Here is a 14,006-nt window from a genome sequence, read left to right as displayed (position 1 = left end):
GGTGAAACTGTCACTCATACATTGACTTCATGAAGAAAACAAGTAGTAAGCACAAATATGCAAGATAAGAAATGAGAATAAGAAAATATTTACATGTAGAAGAAATGAAAATAATCTAATGGGATACTCTTTTCAAATATATAAAATTAAATTTTAAATTATACATTTAAAAAGATGGTTTTCTTAATTAGAAAAACTAATTCCAGACGGGATAAACAATCTAAGTAGTCCAATTACCACACATAATAATATAAAAATTTATCAAAGATCTAACTCCTTCAAAAAGCAGCAGATTCAGCTGCTTCAAATATATTTTACCAAATGCTAGGAGATAGTTAACACCAAAGCTATTAAATTGTTCCAGAGCATAAAAAATACACTTATAGAAATTAATGTAGTATATTTTAGCACACAAAAGAAAACTACAGCTCAATAATACTTAGGAGTATTAATGTGAGAAATACTAAATAAATTAAGAGAAGGCAGGATCAAGTAGCATATTAGAAAGAAATAAATCACCAGATAATGATTCATAGCAGGAATGTAAGGATGGTTCAATGTCAAGAAAATATGTTAATATATTTCACCATTTAATGGATTAAAGGACAAACATAAACTCCATAAATGTAATAAAGTTCAGCATTTCATAAATTTACCCTCTATTTTTTATAAAAATATTAATGAAACAGACAACAGATGGATATTTACTCACATCAATATATCTGAATATTTGTATGAGTTTGTGTGTTTATGTGTGTATATCTGTATCTACATATATAAATATAGGTACTTGTATGTTTATTTAAACCTAGAAGCTAGCATTATGGGAAATATTAGAAATATTCCCATTAAGGTCAGAAATAAAAAAAAATTATAAGTTAAAATTATTTTGGAGATGCTGGCTGACATAATTTGACAAAATAAAAAGAATATAAGGAGTATGAAAGTTATGACAAGGGGAAAGCTTATGTGGTATGATTATGTATCTAGGAAGCTCAAGAGAATAGGCGTTAAGATGGATCTGATAACTGATTATTGCAAGTGGGAAAAGAAAGGACTAGAAGCAGGGAAAGCAAGATGAATGATCAGGGATTCTTGGGTAACTTGAAAAAAATCAAGCCTGAATGTAAAAAGCCCAGAGAAGTCTTTGAGGTAACTGGGAAATTGACCCCTGTTGCCAAGACAGTGTGAATTGGCTACAATGGGGCAAACCAAGCAAAGGTGCCCTTCAGGCCACCGTAGGCCATGTAGGACTGACAAGAGGACAGACATAGAGGCAGAGATTCACACGAAAAGACACAAGCTCTTTCCTGGGTAGTGATGGTGGGGAAAAGCATGCGATAAGCCACCACTCTAAGGGAGAATACAAAGAAAGGAGAGTCCTGATCTTGTTAGACATCTGCATTCATGGGAATAAACAGGTCTTGGAAATACAGAGGAAAGAAGTTTCAAGGTAGCAGTGGCCAGCTGTCAAAGGCTGCAGGGAGGCCAGGGAGGAAGTGCTGAGAAAGAGCCTGTGGATGTGGTGACCAGGCGGGGTCTGGATTGGAGGATCTTCGAAGATGTGGATTGCAGAGATGAAACTGAGGCACTAGGGATGAGTTGGTGGTCCCTGAGTGGGAGCGCAAGCAGGAAGTGCAGATTGCACTGACGAAAACCTTGTGAAAGGAAAATAAATCTTGGGACCTCAAAATTACTAAGCTAAAGGGAAAAGTCAAGCTGGGAACTGCTTAGGGCAAACGTGCCTCCCCTTCTGTCAAAGTCATCCCTCTGAGGCTCACCTGAGACAAACGCATATCTGATTGCTTCCTCACCCCTACTGTTTATGTAAAAATGCAGAAGTGCTGAGCCAGACTAAATAGTGTATTCAGTGGAAGGCTGATCAAGGACACAAAAGAATGCAACCTTTTGTCTTGTATCTACTTGTAACCTGGAAGCTCCCATTTTGAGTTGTCCCGCCTTACCAATGTACATCTTACACATATTAATTGATGTCTCATGTCTCCCTAAAAATGTACAAAAGTAAACTGCACCACCGACCACCTTGGACACATGTCTCAGGACTTCCTGAGACTGTGTCATAGGAGTGTCCTTAATCTTGGCAAAATAAACTTTCTAAATTGACCAAGACCTGTCTCAGATATTTTGCATTCACAAGCTTCACACTGAAAAGCAAAGAAGGAAGAGGAGGAGTAGGAGAAAGAACAGTTTAAGATTATGGAGGCCTGAGCACATTTAAGAAAAAGGAATGGTTGGGAAAGAGAGGGAAGAATGACATTGAATGAAAAAAAGGGTATATTTGATGATGAGAAAAGTGGATAATGGGATGAAGAGCACCAGTGGAGAATTTCATTTAGAGAGGAGGCGCATCCCCTCTGGGGCAAAAAGACATGACAAGATGAGTAACAGGGAACCCTTGAGAGAAGGTGGTGGGAGCAAGCTGATGCTTACATGTGGCATGGTCTTTCCTGCATAGGGGGACGGAAACTGCCTGGTGTATACGCAGAGACCTAGGCTGGAGGAGACAAAAACATATGGAACCTATTGCAGCATATTCCATCACGGGTTTGGCTTTCAATTTGCTTCCGAGGGTAAAGTTTTGACTTTAATCTATAAAGATCAGTAGGGTTTGGGATTCTGTTAACAGAAATTGTTTTCCTCTTTTTACAAAATTACCATGATTAAAGTCATATGAGGGGGGCGGTCTGCTAATGATCCTCAGGCTTGCATCCTGGGAGTTCTTCAGTTTTCACCCCCACACACTAAGGCATCTACACTCACCTTTCAAAGGTCGTAAAGGTGGGCCTTTCCCTATCCCAATCCCTGAGAGGCAATCTTCTGATTGCCACTTTAAAATTAACTGCTGCATTCAGTGGAGTTACTGTTTTTCCTGAAAATGCAGTTTTTTTTCCCCCAGGGCAATCACCTTCTCATTGTGACTTCTGAATGCCAGAGATTCCAGAAATCTCTCTGGGGGCTCCCTGGGGTACAAGCCAGGGACTGGTGAGTGTCCTTTGCATAGGATGTGTTTGGAGAGAAGTCCCCTGGTGAAAACACAATGGAAAGCGACTTTCCAGTGCATTGTAGACACTGGGACATAGGATTAAAAGCACCAATGGCCAGGTGCGGTGGCTCAAGCCTGTAATCCCAGCACTTTGGGAGGCCGAGGCGGGCGGATCACGAGGTCGGGAGTTCAAGACCATCCTGGCTAACACAGTGAAACCCCATCTCTACTAAAAATACAAAAAATTAGCCGGGCATGGTGGCGGGTGCCTGTAGTCCCAGCTACTCGGGAGGCTGAGACAGGAGAATGGCGGGAACCCATGAGGTTGCAGTGAGCCAAGGTCGCGCCACTGCACTCCAGCCTGGGTGACAGAGCAAGACTCCGTCTCAAAAAAAAAAAAAAAAAAATGCACCAACTACTTGGCCCCATGCCCAGGGCTTTTGATTCAGCAGGTCTGGGCTGGGGGCCCAAGAATCTGCATTTCTCAGGAGTTCCCAAGTGATGCCGAATACACCGAATCTGCTGGCCTGGGGTCTACGATGCAGAGAGCATGTCAGCTACTCTTCCACTAGATTTCTCAAGCAGTGATCTTACCCTGGTAGGCACCCAGTTTCATGAAAGTGAAATCAGAATCTTTACAACTCCATCTCCCTTCAGTCTCTGTGCCACAAAAAACTAAAAATCTGTGTGTGTGTGTGTCATATGCACACATATTTGTAGTCAGGGCTTTCCCAAGAGAAAAGGTTTTAGACTTTTAGAAACCACCCCATTTGAAACACTCTCCATAAAAGTGAAGCCAATATTTGTAATTTCTAAGGAACTTTCTTTGGAGTATGGAAGCATTATTTGTTTATAGTCTGTTCAAAGTAGGAATAACACTTGGATATATTAATAATTGCTCAAGAATGTGAGCTGCCACATTAGAAGTGGGCTGTTCATGCTCAAACCTAAGGAGAAACTCTCTGCAAATGAAGGATACAGATGACATAGCGACATAGAAAAAGCCAATCACTAGGCCCCTCCTGAAGAAAGGTATGCATTTGCAGAGCTGTGCATGGAGGGAGAGACGGAATGGGTGCACTAAGATGCTTATGGTGATGTCTTTCAAGGAGGGGTGTCTCAGGAATGATGTGTGTTCTTTACTCTCCATTTATTTATGACATTCGTAATGAAAAACTTGCCCAAAACTTGCAAATTTGAGCCTTCATGAAGGTTGACATCCTGTCTTGCTGACGCCCTGGGCAGGCTTGGCTCAAGGACACTGAGGAGGAGGCCCTGACTGGTCCGAACTTTCTTATCTGCCTGCACTCTCTCTGTCCACCACTGCTATGGCCTCTTCTTCCCTTCACTGCCCTGAGGGCTCTGCATCCAAAGGCCTAAAGGGGTGAATGGAGGGAGGAAGGAGCCAGGGGCTACCAGGCAGCTGACATTTGGTTTTACTTTGATTCATCTTATATATTGCTGACTGACACAGACCACAGAATATTAAACTGGAGAGACCTTAGAGGCCCCTTTAAAACACATCTCTGTGCCTGTCCAGGAGTGCGCACACACACACACACACACACACACAAGAGACAGACAGGGTGATGAACCAGTTCAAGTGCCTTTCTCAGCAGAAGGCAGAATAGAAGTCAGTCCCAAACAGCACCCTCTCCACCACACCATCCATCACACCAGGGTCCTGCTCCTGGGCCTGGGCCCCAACACTCATACCTGAACTCTCAGGGATCACACAGGTGTCACATGGTTGGGTTACTAAAGAGTAGGTTTGAGTTGTGCTTTAAGAAACCATTTTTCATGGTTAATCCAGCACTATTGGGAAACACATGAGATCAGAAGGTCTTTGCTTGGTTGGAGAACCTGAAAATCTGAGGTCGTAGGCTGGCCAGGGACATTCAGATTTCTTCTTCCGTATCTTTGATTTTGTCCCTTATTTTCTGCACGGCTCCTATCAGAACAGTTCCCCTATAGGATTTCTCCCTAAATCCTCTCTCAAACTCTTGCTTTTCTGTTGTCTATTTGATATGAACAGGAGGCAGGGAAATACTGGGTAGAAGAGGGCAGGTTTCCTGGCGAGGGCTCCACCCTTAAGCCTGGACCCACAGCCCAAAGTGAGAAACTCTTCCTGTTTTCTTGCACGAATGTTGCCTTTTGGCTCACCTTGCCCCCTATCCTGTGCCCACAAGAGCCCCAAACCTCAGACTCAGTGGACACTCACATACACAGAAGAGCGAAGCATCCGAACATTGAGGAGAAAAGTAGCTGGACACTGGAGACTATGGTTGGAAAGTTCAGCCAGGGATGGTTGGAGAGGAGTTTGGCTGGGGACAGCCAGACTCCAGGGGAAGATGATCTTCACACTCCATCCCCTTTCCAGTTCCCTTTCCCGCTACAGTCACTTCCACAACTCAGTAAAGTCCTCCATGTTCACCACCCTTCGATTTGTTCCTGTGACCTGATTATTTCTGGACGCTGGACAAGAACTTGGGTACCAAGAGGGCAGAGTGCAAAAGGCTGTCACCTGACCCTCCACTGATCTGGTTAATACTTAGCAGTCTACAAATGCTAAAAGAGCACTGATTGTAACACAGGTCCTCTGGGGCTCCAGGGGTCGCAGACACCCCTTCCTGGATGGCAGAGCTAAGAGAGAATTGTAACATACTTGGATGCTACTGCAGGGCCCATGCAAAGCCTGCTTCCACCACACAGGAGCCACCAGCCAGTTCCAACGTTCATTCACTCTGGTTCCTGCTTGTGTGCTCCTTCTCATAAGGGATTGAGCATGGTGGCTGAATAAACGAGTCACCCCCTTCATGGGTCTCATGCAGGGAGTCAAGGGCACTCTCCCATCTCATGTTCAGAACACCGTGCCAATCCATGTTTCCATTATCCAGTAATAAGACATCTATTTCCTACATGTCCGCCTCACATGTAGGAAAAACCGCAAGAGCTAAAAATTAAGCAAACGAAACTACACTCCAGTTCTTGCATACTCTGTCTGTTTTCAAAGGGGTTTTCTTGGGTCCTTAATCAGAGACTTTTCATGACAATACACATGTAATTTGCTTGCTCAAGATCTTGGACTAGTCTACTTAGACCTAAAGTATTAAGTTCTTGTATTTGACATCAGCACTCCTGGTCCTCGGCCTTCAGTCCCCAGGACTCACAGCATTCTTCTCCAGCCATCACCTCAGACTCAGTCTGGAAGACACCTCTCTGGTTATCCTGTTTCTCTAGCTTGCATACAGTGAATTATGTAAGCCAATCTCTCCCAATCAATCTCTTTTTCTCTACATAGATAGATAGATGAGTAGATAGACAGACACGTCCTTTTGGTTGTTTCTCTGGAGGACCCTAATATACCAAGCCATATAAACAGTAATAGACACAAAAGTGAATTTAAGTGTTTATTCCATTGGCTAATTCCAAATGTCTGAATATTCTGAGAATGTAAAAATATGTACAGACAGCCATATGTCCACCAGTATTGAGGCTCTCCAAGGTCTATTATTACGCCAGATTTTGGATGATTATGTTTTCAGATGCATCTTACATGATGGAATGGAGAGTCTCCTTGGCCATTAAGCTCAGGTATTACTTCTCTGAACATTTATGGAGACTCAGGTTTTATTTCTCTGACTAATGGCACGTCCATGAAGCAACTTCTCAGCAGTACTTACAATCACTTAACTTTGTCAGAAAGAAAAATCACAGAATCTATTTGAATGCCAGAATCACGCAGGCCAATTTTCTAAATGATCTATATTAATAGATAAGAGAAAGGAAGGGCATAAGCTTCAAAAAGTAATGTAAGAAACTCAGAAAGAACAATCCATTAGCTGTGGAAAGACAAACCCTGGCCATGGGGTGGTGAGTTTGATGAGCAATGTGCTTGGGCACTGCTTTCATCTTTTTACAGAAACCAGCTCTGGCCAGAGCTTTGGAAACTGCTTAAAAATCCTCATGTTTGCCAGGCTGTCTAGAAGAAGAGTCTTAAGTCTGAAAGATCATGATTTCATCAAAAAAATTGCTGAGTTTTCCATAATGTGAACTATAGAATGAATTCCAGCTGTTGCCAAAAGCTTTATCTTCCTTTTATAAAGAAAAAGAAAAAAAAAATCAAACTAATTCTGTAAGCAAAATTACATGGAAAACCAGACAGTGCTCCACAAATGAACGCATGAGCTCTCAAAAGAAGCATGCATTGTTTCTATCACATGTGCTAGATATATTATTGATGCCTCATGCATGAGCATGACAGGACCTTGAACTCAGAAGAGGGAAGATAGCTCAAAGGAACTGGTGTATTCCTGGATGCAGTCCAAATTCTGAATGGTTCCCAGTGTATTTAAGTGACAGGCTGGTCCGGCACAATCGCTGTGGACACATGTTATCCCAACATTTACTAGAGCTTGGAGGCTGAGGCACCTTCACATGTCTTACCAGAGGCAGATGCCCTGCTTCATAGGGAACTGGCTTCACTAGCTGATTTCCCTGACAGCCTTGACTTGTCAATGGCAAAGGGACATGCAGCCCATCTGGATATAGGCAGTAATCGCCCATTTTTAGGGCTCCAAGTTTGCAGACATTAAGACCTGTGGGGACAAGTGACCTGCACAGCGAGGGTGGAGAAGAACAGGCCATGGCCACATAGTGGGAACGTGGGAGGGACCCGGCACCCTTGATGAGTGGAGGCTTGCTGGAACTGCACAGACTCTGGGAACGGGAAAGAATTCCTGCTTTTTGGGAAGATGTGGGCTTCCTTGTTTTACCCTGGACCTCTGAGCACGCTTGAAGAAATGGGCCTGGGTGACATCACACAGCCCAGGTCCCTGAGGAACACACCCCACTCTCTGGGAAACAAACCTTTGTTTTTCTCTCTGCTTTTTTGGGAAAAAAGGGGTTGGGGGCGGGGGGGGTAATATATTTTGTAATTTATAGGGACTTAGATAAAGAATAAAGAACGGGAGACATTTTTAGTAGATCAGCTCAAAGGTGACCCAAGGCAGGGAAGAAGAAACCAGAATCATTTCAAGTTGAACTCTGGGACCCAACCCTTTAGCTGAAGTTTAAAAGAGAAAGAGAGACACCCACTCTAGGATTCAGAACATTCTAGCACACAAAGTGAGGATGGGGAAGATCTCATTTGAAGCAGCTCCTGTGTAAAAGATTGAGAAATGTTGGCCAATCAGATGAGCAATAGGAACCAAAACCCACTGCTGCTCTTTACAGCCATCTCAGCAATGGAATTCAGAGGAAGACAGGCGTCCCAACTGCAGCTGAGCTGAGTCTCTTCCTGTGCACAGGCCTGGAGATCTCTCTGAATTCTCGCAGTTCTTGGAACACAACACAGTCTATCGTCTTGCATTGTCACACATGGGCATATGGGTAACTCCTTGCTCCAGACTGCAAATGATTTGGAGGACAGGGCCAAGTATATACCATCTGTCCTTATACACTCCGAACTCAGCATAGCGGCTCGCACATTTAAGAAAAAATCACTGGATCGAAGTACTTGATTCCCCGATTAAGATGCACAAATGTACAATACCTCAACTAGCTATGACACTAAAGAGGCACTAAATAGTTTTCATGTAAAGCAACACCTACTTTGGCATTTCATTGCTCAATTCAGATAGAGAAGAAATCAAGCAAAAGTCTCTCACATTTCCTCAGGTGGCTTTAAGATGTTTAAGGTTCAGATCCAAACATGCAAGCATATGCTGACTGATGATGACTGAATGAATGGATAAATGGATGGTTTGATATCAGCAAAGTAAGGCAAGTTTGCAAGCGATTTCAATCATTTTTTTCAAACTTAATCCCTAAATGAATTAAACCTTACGCCCTAGAAATATCTGTGGATGGTGAAGAGAGTATTATTGAAAAAAGTGTAAAAGAGGATGGTTTTCAAGTCAGTTTTAAGATTTGTCTGAGAAATTTTTGTTGTGAATTGGATGAATATTTCCATTTGAATAAAAAATGCATCATCTCCAGACATTACAGCATACATTTTGGACAATTTAAGACATAGGTCAAGTTTTAATAAGTATTTTTATTTGGAAATAAGTCAGAGGTTGAAGATTAGTGATTTGGAATACATTGGGCCAAATAAATTGTAGATACTGACTTTAAAAGATGACAGCATATGTAATTTTGAGAAAAAACTGATGTTTTGACAAGGTAAACGAAAGTCTAGTGAAGTCATTACCACATCAAAAAGTCTCCGTCTCAGAGACAGACACAATAGGATAAACTGGTTCTGGGCAATGTTCTTGGCATGCTGTTTCCCTGTTTGAGTCTTATGCCCCATTACCAATGGCCCAGATGCTCACTGAGAGTCCAGCTAGGGCATGACGAAACAGGAACTTTGAAATTAAAAAATGCAATTATGTCATAAAAGTGAGAGGAGAGAAAAAAGAAACAGAAGAAGCTGTCAAAAGGGAAATAAAAGGCATTACCTGGCTGTGTGAAAACCTTATTTCCTACAAAGAGATGGACCCATTGTAAGAGATAAGGAAATGAGATCTCTTTAAATCAAAAAGAATTACCCGCCCTCTTTCGATGCGAGGTAATGTTTCTGGAATGAAGAGCAAGAAGTGGGGGAAATTTTCCAGCTATCTTCTTCCCATTCATGAATTCCATAACTGCCCCTCGTAGACCCTTAAATTCTCAAAGAGAGAGCTAAGAAAAAGATGATTTAAAAGTTTCAAATTCAGAACATCGGGAAGTCTATGCAAGTAGAAGTCTTAAAAATTATACAATATGCAGATAAGAGGAAAATGGCATCTATACTTTCCCTTTTCCTTTGGGAATCAGGTCAAGAATTTTCAGGTGATGCATTGACCTCATCCTTTAAGAAATGAGAACAATAATCAAAGGTTATTATATCACGCTCATTGGCAAAGTTAATTATTCTCTCACAAAACTGAAAAACTGAGAATGAGATTCATTTTGGATTTTCACCCTCCAATATCAATCACCCAAGCAGTTAAAACATGCTATTGTCAGACACCACAGAATTTAAATAATCTGATTTAACTTTTGAAATTTAGAAGGCTCCAACAGGATACAACTAATGAAGCATTTAATAAACTTACAGTAATTGAGGATTTAGTTCTAAAGGATCTATGTCATCAGATAGCATCAAATCCTGAAACTCCTAAAGTTCACAAGGCAGAGACAGTAAACTCTGATAAACTGCTTAATCAAAATAACCACTTAAAATTGAGTAATGAAGTCTTGGGAAATAAAAGCCCTTATCTCAAAAGCAGTCACTGTAATTAACATTCAGTGAATAACTATCTTAGTTAAGACTACTGGGGGAAATTTGACAAGTCCCCCAAACATAGATCAAGGGAAAACTGAATACCAGAACTGAAGAAGATCAGCCTTCACCCTGAATGGCCATGAGACGTGAGCACCGCCTACGTGTAGGGTCACCTCCTCACTGCTGATACTTCAATCTTAAGTTCAATGGACTGCAACGCCCATTGCCAGGTAGAAGCTGTATTATGAAAGGAAGACAGGAAGTTCGAAGAACACGTTGTGCTTCCCTGGCAGAATAATCTTTGTTAAAGAATGTGAACATCAGTAATGTGCTAAGTTGCAGTTTGGCTGTGGTGGGGTGACATAAGAATGGGAGTCAGTAAACCTGTTTGAACCAATTTACCTGCAACCTCTGAGATGATAATAAGGACTGCTTCCAGGCATTGGTATTCATACAATGTTTAAACTTCACAGACATGAAAGGCTGGTTCAAAATTTCTAAGGAGCATGGCCTGATAAAGCCAAGACTTGAATCTGATATGGCTGCCTCAAACCTGTGGTCTTTCTACCCTTACTCTGTCAAAGGTTTTGACAAGATAATATATGCGAAAGCACATAGTAGGTGCTCAATACATGGCAATAATGTGTTTCTTGCTTTCATCTTGCTTGTATAGAAAGTAATTCTGGGGATACTAGGGAAGGAAAGGGAGAGAACAGGAGAGAAAGGCTGTGGTTTTATGCACCTACGAAAACAGAGGAGGATCGACTATAGTTGAAACCCTACAGGGTATCATTTGCAAGTGTTCCCCTTCCTAATAATACACACATGGCCAGTGACAGGGTGCCTTGATTAGATTCTGAGTCTTCTGTCCTATGAAGAGGTCAGGTTTTTACCAGAAGACTGCAGAGCATTATCCTACAGAATGTGGGAAATACAGACATCCTGTACTCCATCCAGCTGTTGAATTGAGAATCCCCGTTTTCCACTGGAATTGAAAAGAAACAGAACTCACTAGCTCTACAATGCGGCTCTTTTGAAAAGTGATTTGGGAATGGATTTTGCATTGATTTCCCCCAGAAACTCTCAATTATTCCTTAGGGATAGTTAGGTGACTTGCAAATACACTAATCATCCATTCAGTGTTTCAGGATACTGAGACGAGTAGCCTGGTGGCAGCTGAGAAAACTGAGTTCCTCTGAATGCTTGATGCTCAAAGGAAAGACACCAGTGAACCTGGCAGATTGAAACAGAATCATCGACTGGCCACTCTCTACAGATGTTTTCACGGTATTCATTATACATTTTTTACCAAATGAAAATGTACAAGAAAGAGTTCAAAAATTCATACTTTCCTTACACAAATATGAAGCTTTCTGATTCTATTATTATCCTAACCAATTACTATTTATTAGAAGATCCTAAATAGGGAGGGGTAAAATCAAGTGCATTCAACATAGTCCATAAAAACATGGGTACGGTTTTAAGATCAGAGGGAAAAGAAAGGAAAAATACGTATGGTTAGGAATGTCCCATGTCACACAGAGAGAAGAGCATACAATGTCCTTCTGTTCCACTATTTTCTAAATAAAGTAAACTGGTGGCTGACTTGGGCCATAACACTAGTGTGAGATTTCCTTCATATTTCTCTCTGGTCACCATTAGAGCAACGTGCTTGCTGTCCTTCTGTGCAGAAGGTAGTCATGTTTTTCCTAAGACAGTATTTCATTCAGAGTCATTAGCTTTACCAGCATCCATAATTTAACTATTTCATCCTTAATTCATACTGGGAAGAATGAACAGATGTCAAGCACATACTGTTAACTTTTAGGACTATTTAAGCTTTTTGTTAATCTTTCAGTTTTCCTTTAGTTTCTTCATCTTATTTATTTAGAGCAGCTATTGAGAACATATAAATTTATTTTTATCTATTTTTGTTCATTCATTACCTTCTTACTTTATGCCAGTTCTCACTTATGAACCATTTTCTTTTACTTAAACATAATATTGTCTAAATTAACTTCTTAGCTATTAAAACCTAGATTGCACAAAGCTGAAATCCATTTGGCCAGATGGAAACTTGTGTATTTTATACATATCAGATAGAATTTACTATGTTGTTTTAAACTTGCAAATATGTACTCATCACTGTTTATATCAGACAGTCAGTACATATTGGCTCTAGCTAAAAACTTTCTTTAAGTGGAACTAGCTTTACCGATATAAATGTGAGCTTCCATTGTTAACAGTATGAAGGCGACAAGGCACTCAATTGACAGGTGCAGTTCTTTTTGACATGTTTTTTCTTGATGTTTTCATTGCAACTTTCAAAATATTCTTTTATTTTCTGGACAAATCTGACTATCTGACTTGCAGGCAAAGCTATTTCCAGGAAACGTTTTGAACAAGATTAGTTAGATTAAAAAACCCACTCTAGGTCAGTGTATTTTCCATGCTAGCGTCTGTTTCTCACCATCAACATAATGTATCTCATACTTAGAGTGACTTTCATTTGACTCATCTCAATTAACAAAATCATCCTTTAAAAAATCTTAAATTAGATGGAAAGTAGGAACCAATGCATCTATTGACTTCCTCAGAGTCACACACTGAAGCAGATAAACTGGAGAAGGCAGCTCGGGCTGACAAGTGACACTCAGGACCACCACTCCCCACCTTGGGAATGTCACTGCTACCAGCAGGGAGAAGCCCCGGGCTATTCATTAGGATTCAAGAAAGGCCAGTGCATCGTACCCCATGGCTGAAGGCTCACGTGCTGCCACCAGGAGCAGCACTGGACGGGACCTACCCCCTCCGCAGGACACAGAGCACTCCGAGCGCACGATGGCCCAGGTGTAGCTGGGCTGGGCAGGGGGCTGCTTCTCAGTTCCCAAGTGAGGCATGGAGTATTCCCAGGCAACACCTGGGTTCCTTCCCTGAAACAGCAGCTACAAAACAAGAAAGGGGAAAAATAAAACAAATTAATGAAAAACCAGCAAGTACATGCTAACGGGCTTTAGACTACTTAAAACAACAATCAATCAACAAAAAGTTTGTTATGATGATAAAATACATTCAGACTATCATCCAAACTTTATATAAAATTTCTGAACAGGAATAACCCTCCCATCTAGATTCAAGCTCATCTAAAAAATGCCTAGACTTTGTACCCTTCTCCTTGCAGTTAGTGTATGCCCGCTGTAAAACTTCAAACACTTTTGCAACTTAGAAAAAGCATTTCTAAGTTACCATTTTTTACATAATAGATACACATATTTTGGGGGTACATGTGATAATCTGATACATCCTAACAAAATCATTTGGCTATCTCATTGGTGTTTCTTTGGGATCCCCTGCAAATCCCTGCATCTGAGCAAGTCAGAAAGAGACACCTACAAAGCATCATCAAGCTTCCTGGTGAATTCAAATAACCCAGGACACTTCAACAGCAATAGGTATGATCTATGCCTGACCAAAGTTAAGTTAGAGCACTTTCTACTGGGAGAGATGAAGGGGACTTTTGCCTATGGGCAGGCATCTGTTAAGTTAATAAAATGTGTTTTATTAGTAAAGAAGATCACTGAGTCATAGTTTAGGGCATGGAATGGGTTTGGACTCTATATTTCCTAGCTTGAAACCGAATCATATGGACCAGCCACCATTTCTCTCATAAATGTATTAGATCCTTGAATCTTGGTTAGAAGACTTCTCTGGAAAACTCACCATAACCTG

At 41.2% G+C, this 14,006-nt stretch overlaps 1 protein-coding gene across 1 annotated transcript in view; it reads right to left on the bottom strand.

Moving 5' to 3' along the window:
* The window catches only part of ADAMTS16 (ADAM metallopeptidase with thrombospondin type 1 motif 16), a 163,485-nt gene that overhangs the window by 61,273 nt on the left and 88,206 nt on the right, over nucleotides 1-14,006 (bottom strand). The window contains exon 17 of the mRNA XM_003263214.2: nucleotides 13,084-13,222. Coding sequence (XP_003263262.2) covers nucleotides 13,084-13,222 — 139 coding nt within the window. The remainder of the gene's footprint in view (nucleotides 1-13,083; nucleotides 13,223-14,006) is intronic.

This window comes from Nomascus leucogenys, chromosome 6, assembly GCF_006542625.1.
Source record: "Nomascus leucogenys isolate Asia chromosome 6, Asia_NLE_v1, whole genome shotgun sequence".
NCBI lineage: Eukaryota > Metazoa > Chordata > Mammalia > Primates > Hylobatidae > Nomascus > Nomascus leucogenys.
This window is presented reverse-complemented; position numbering and strand designations above follow the sequence as displayed.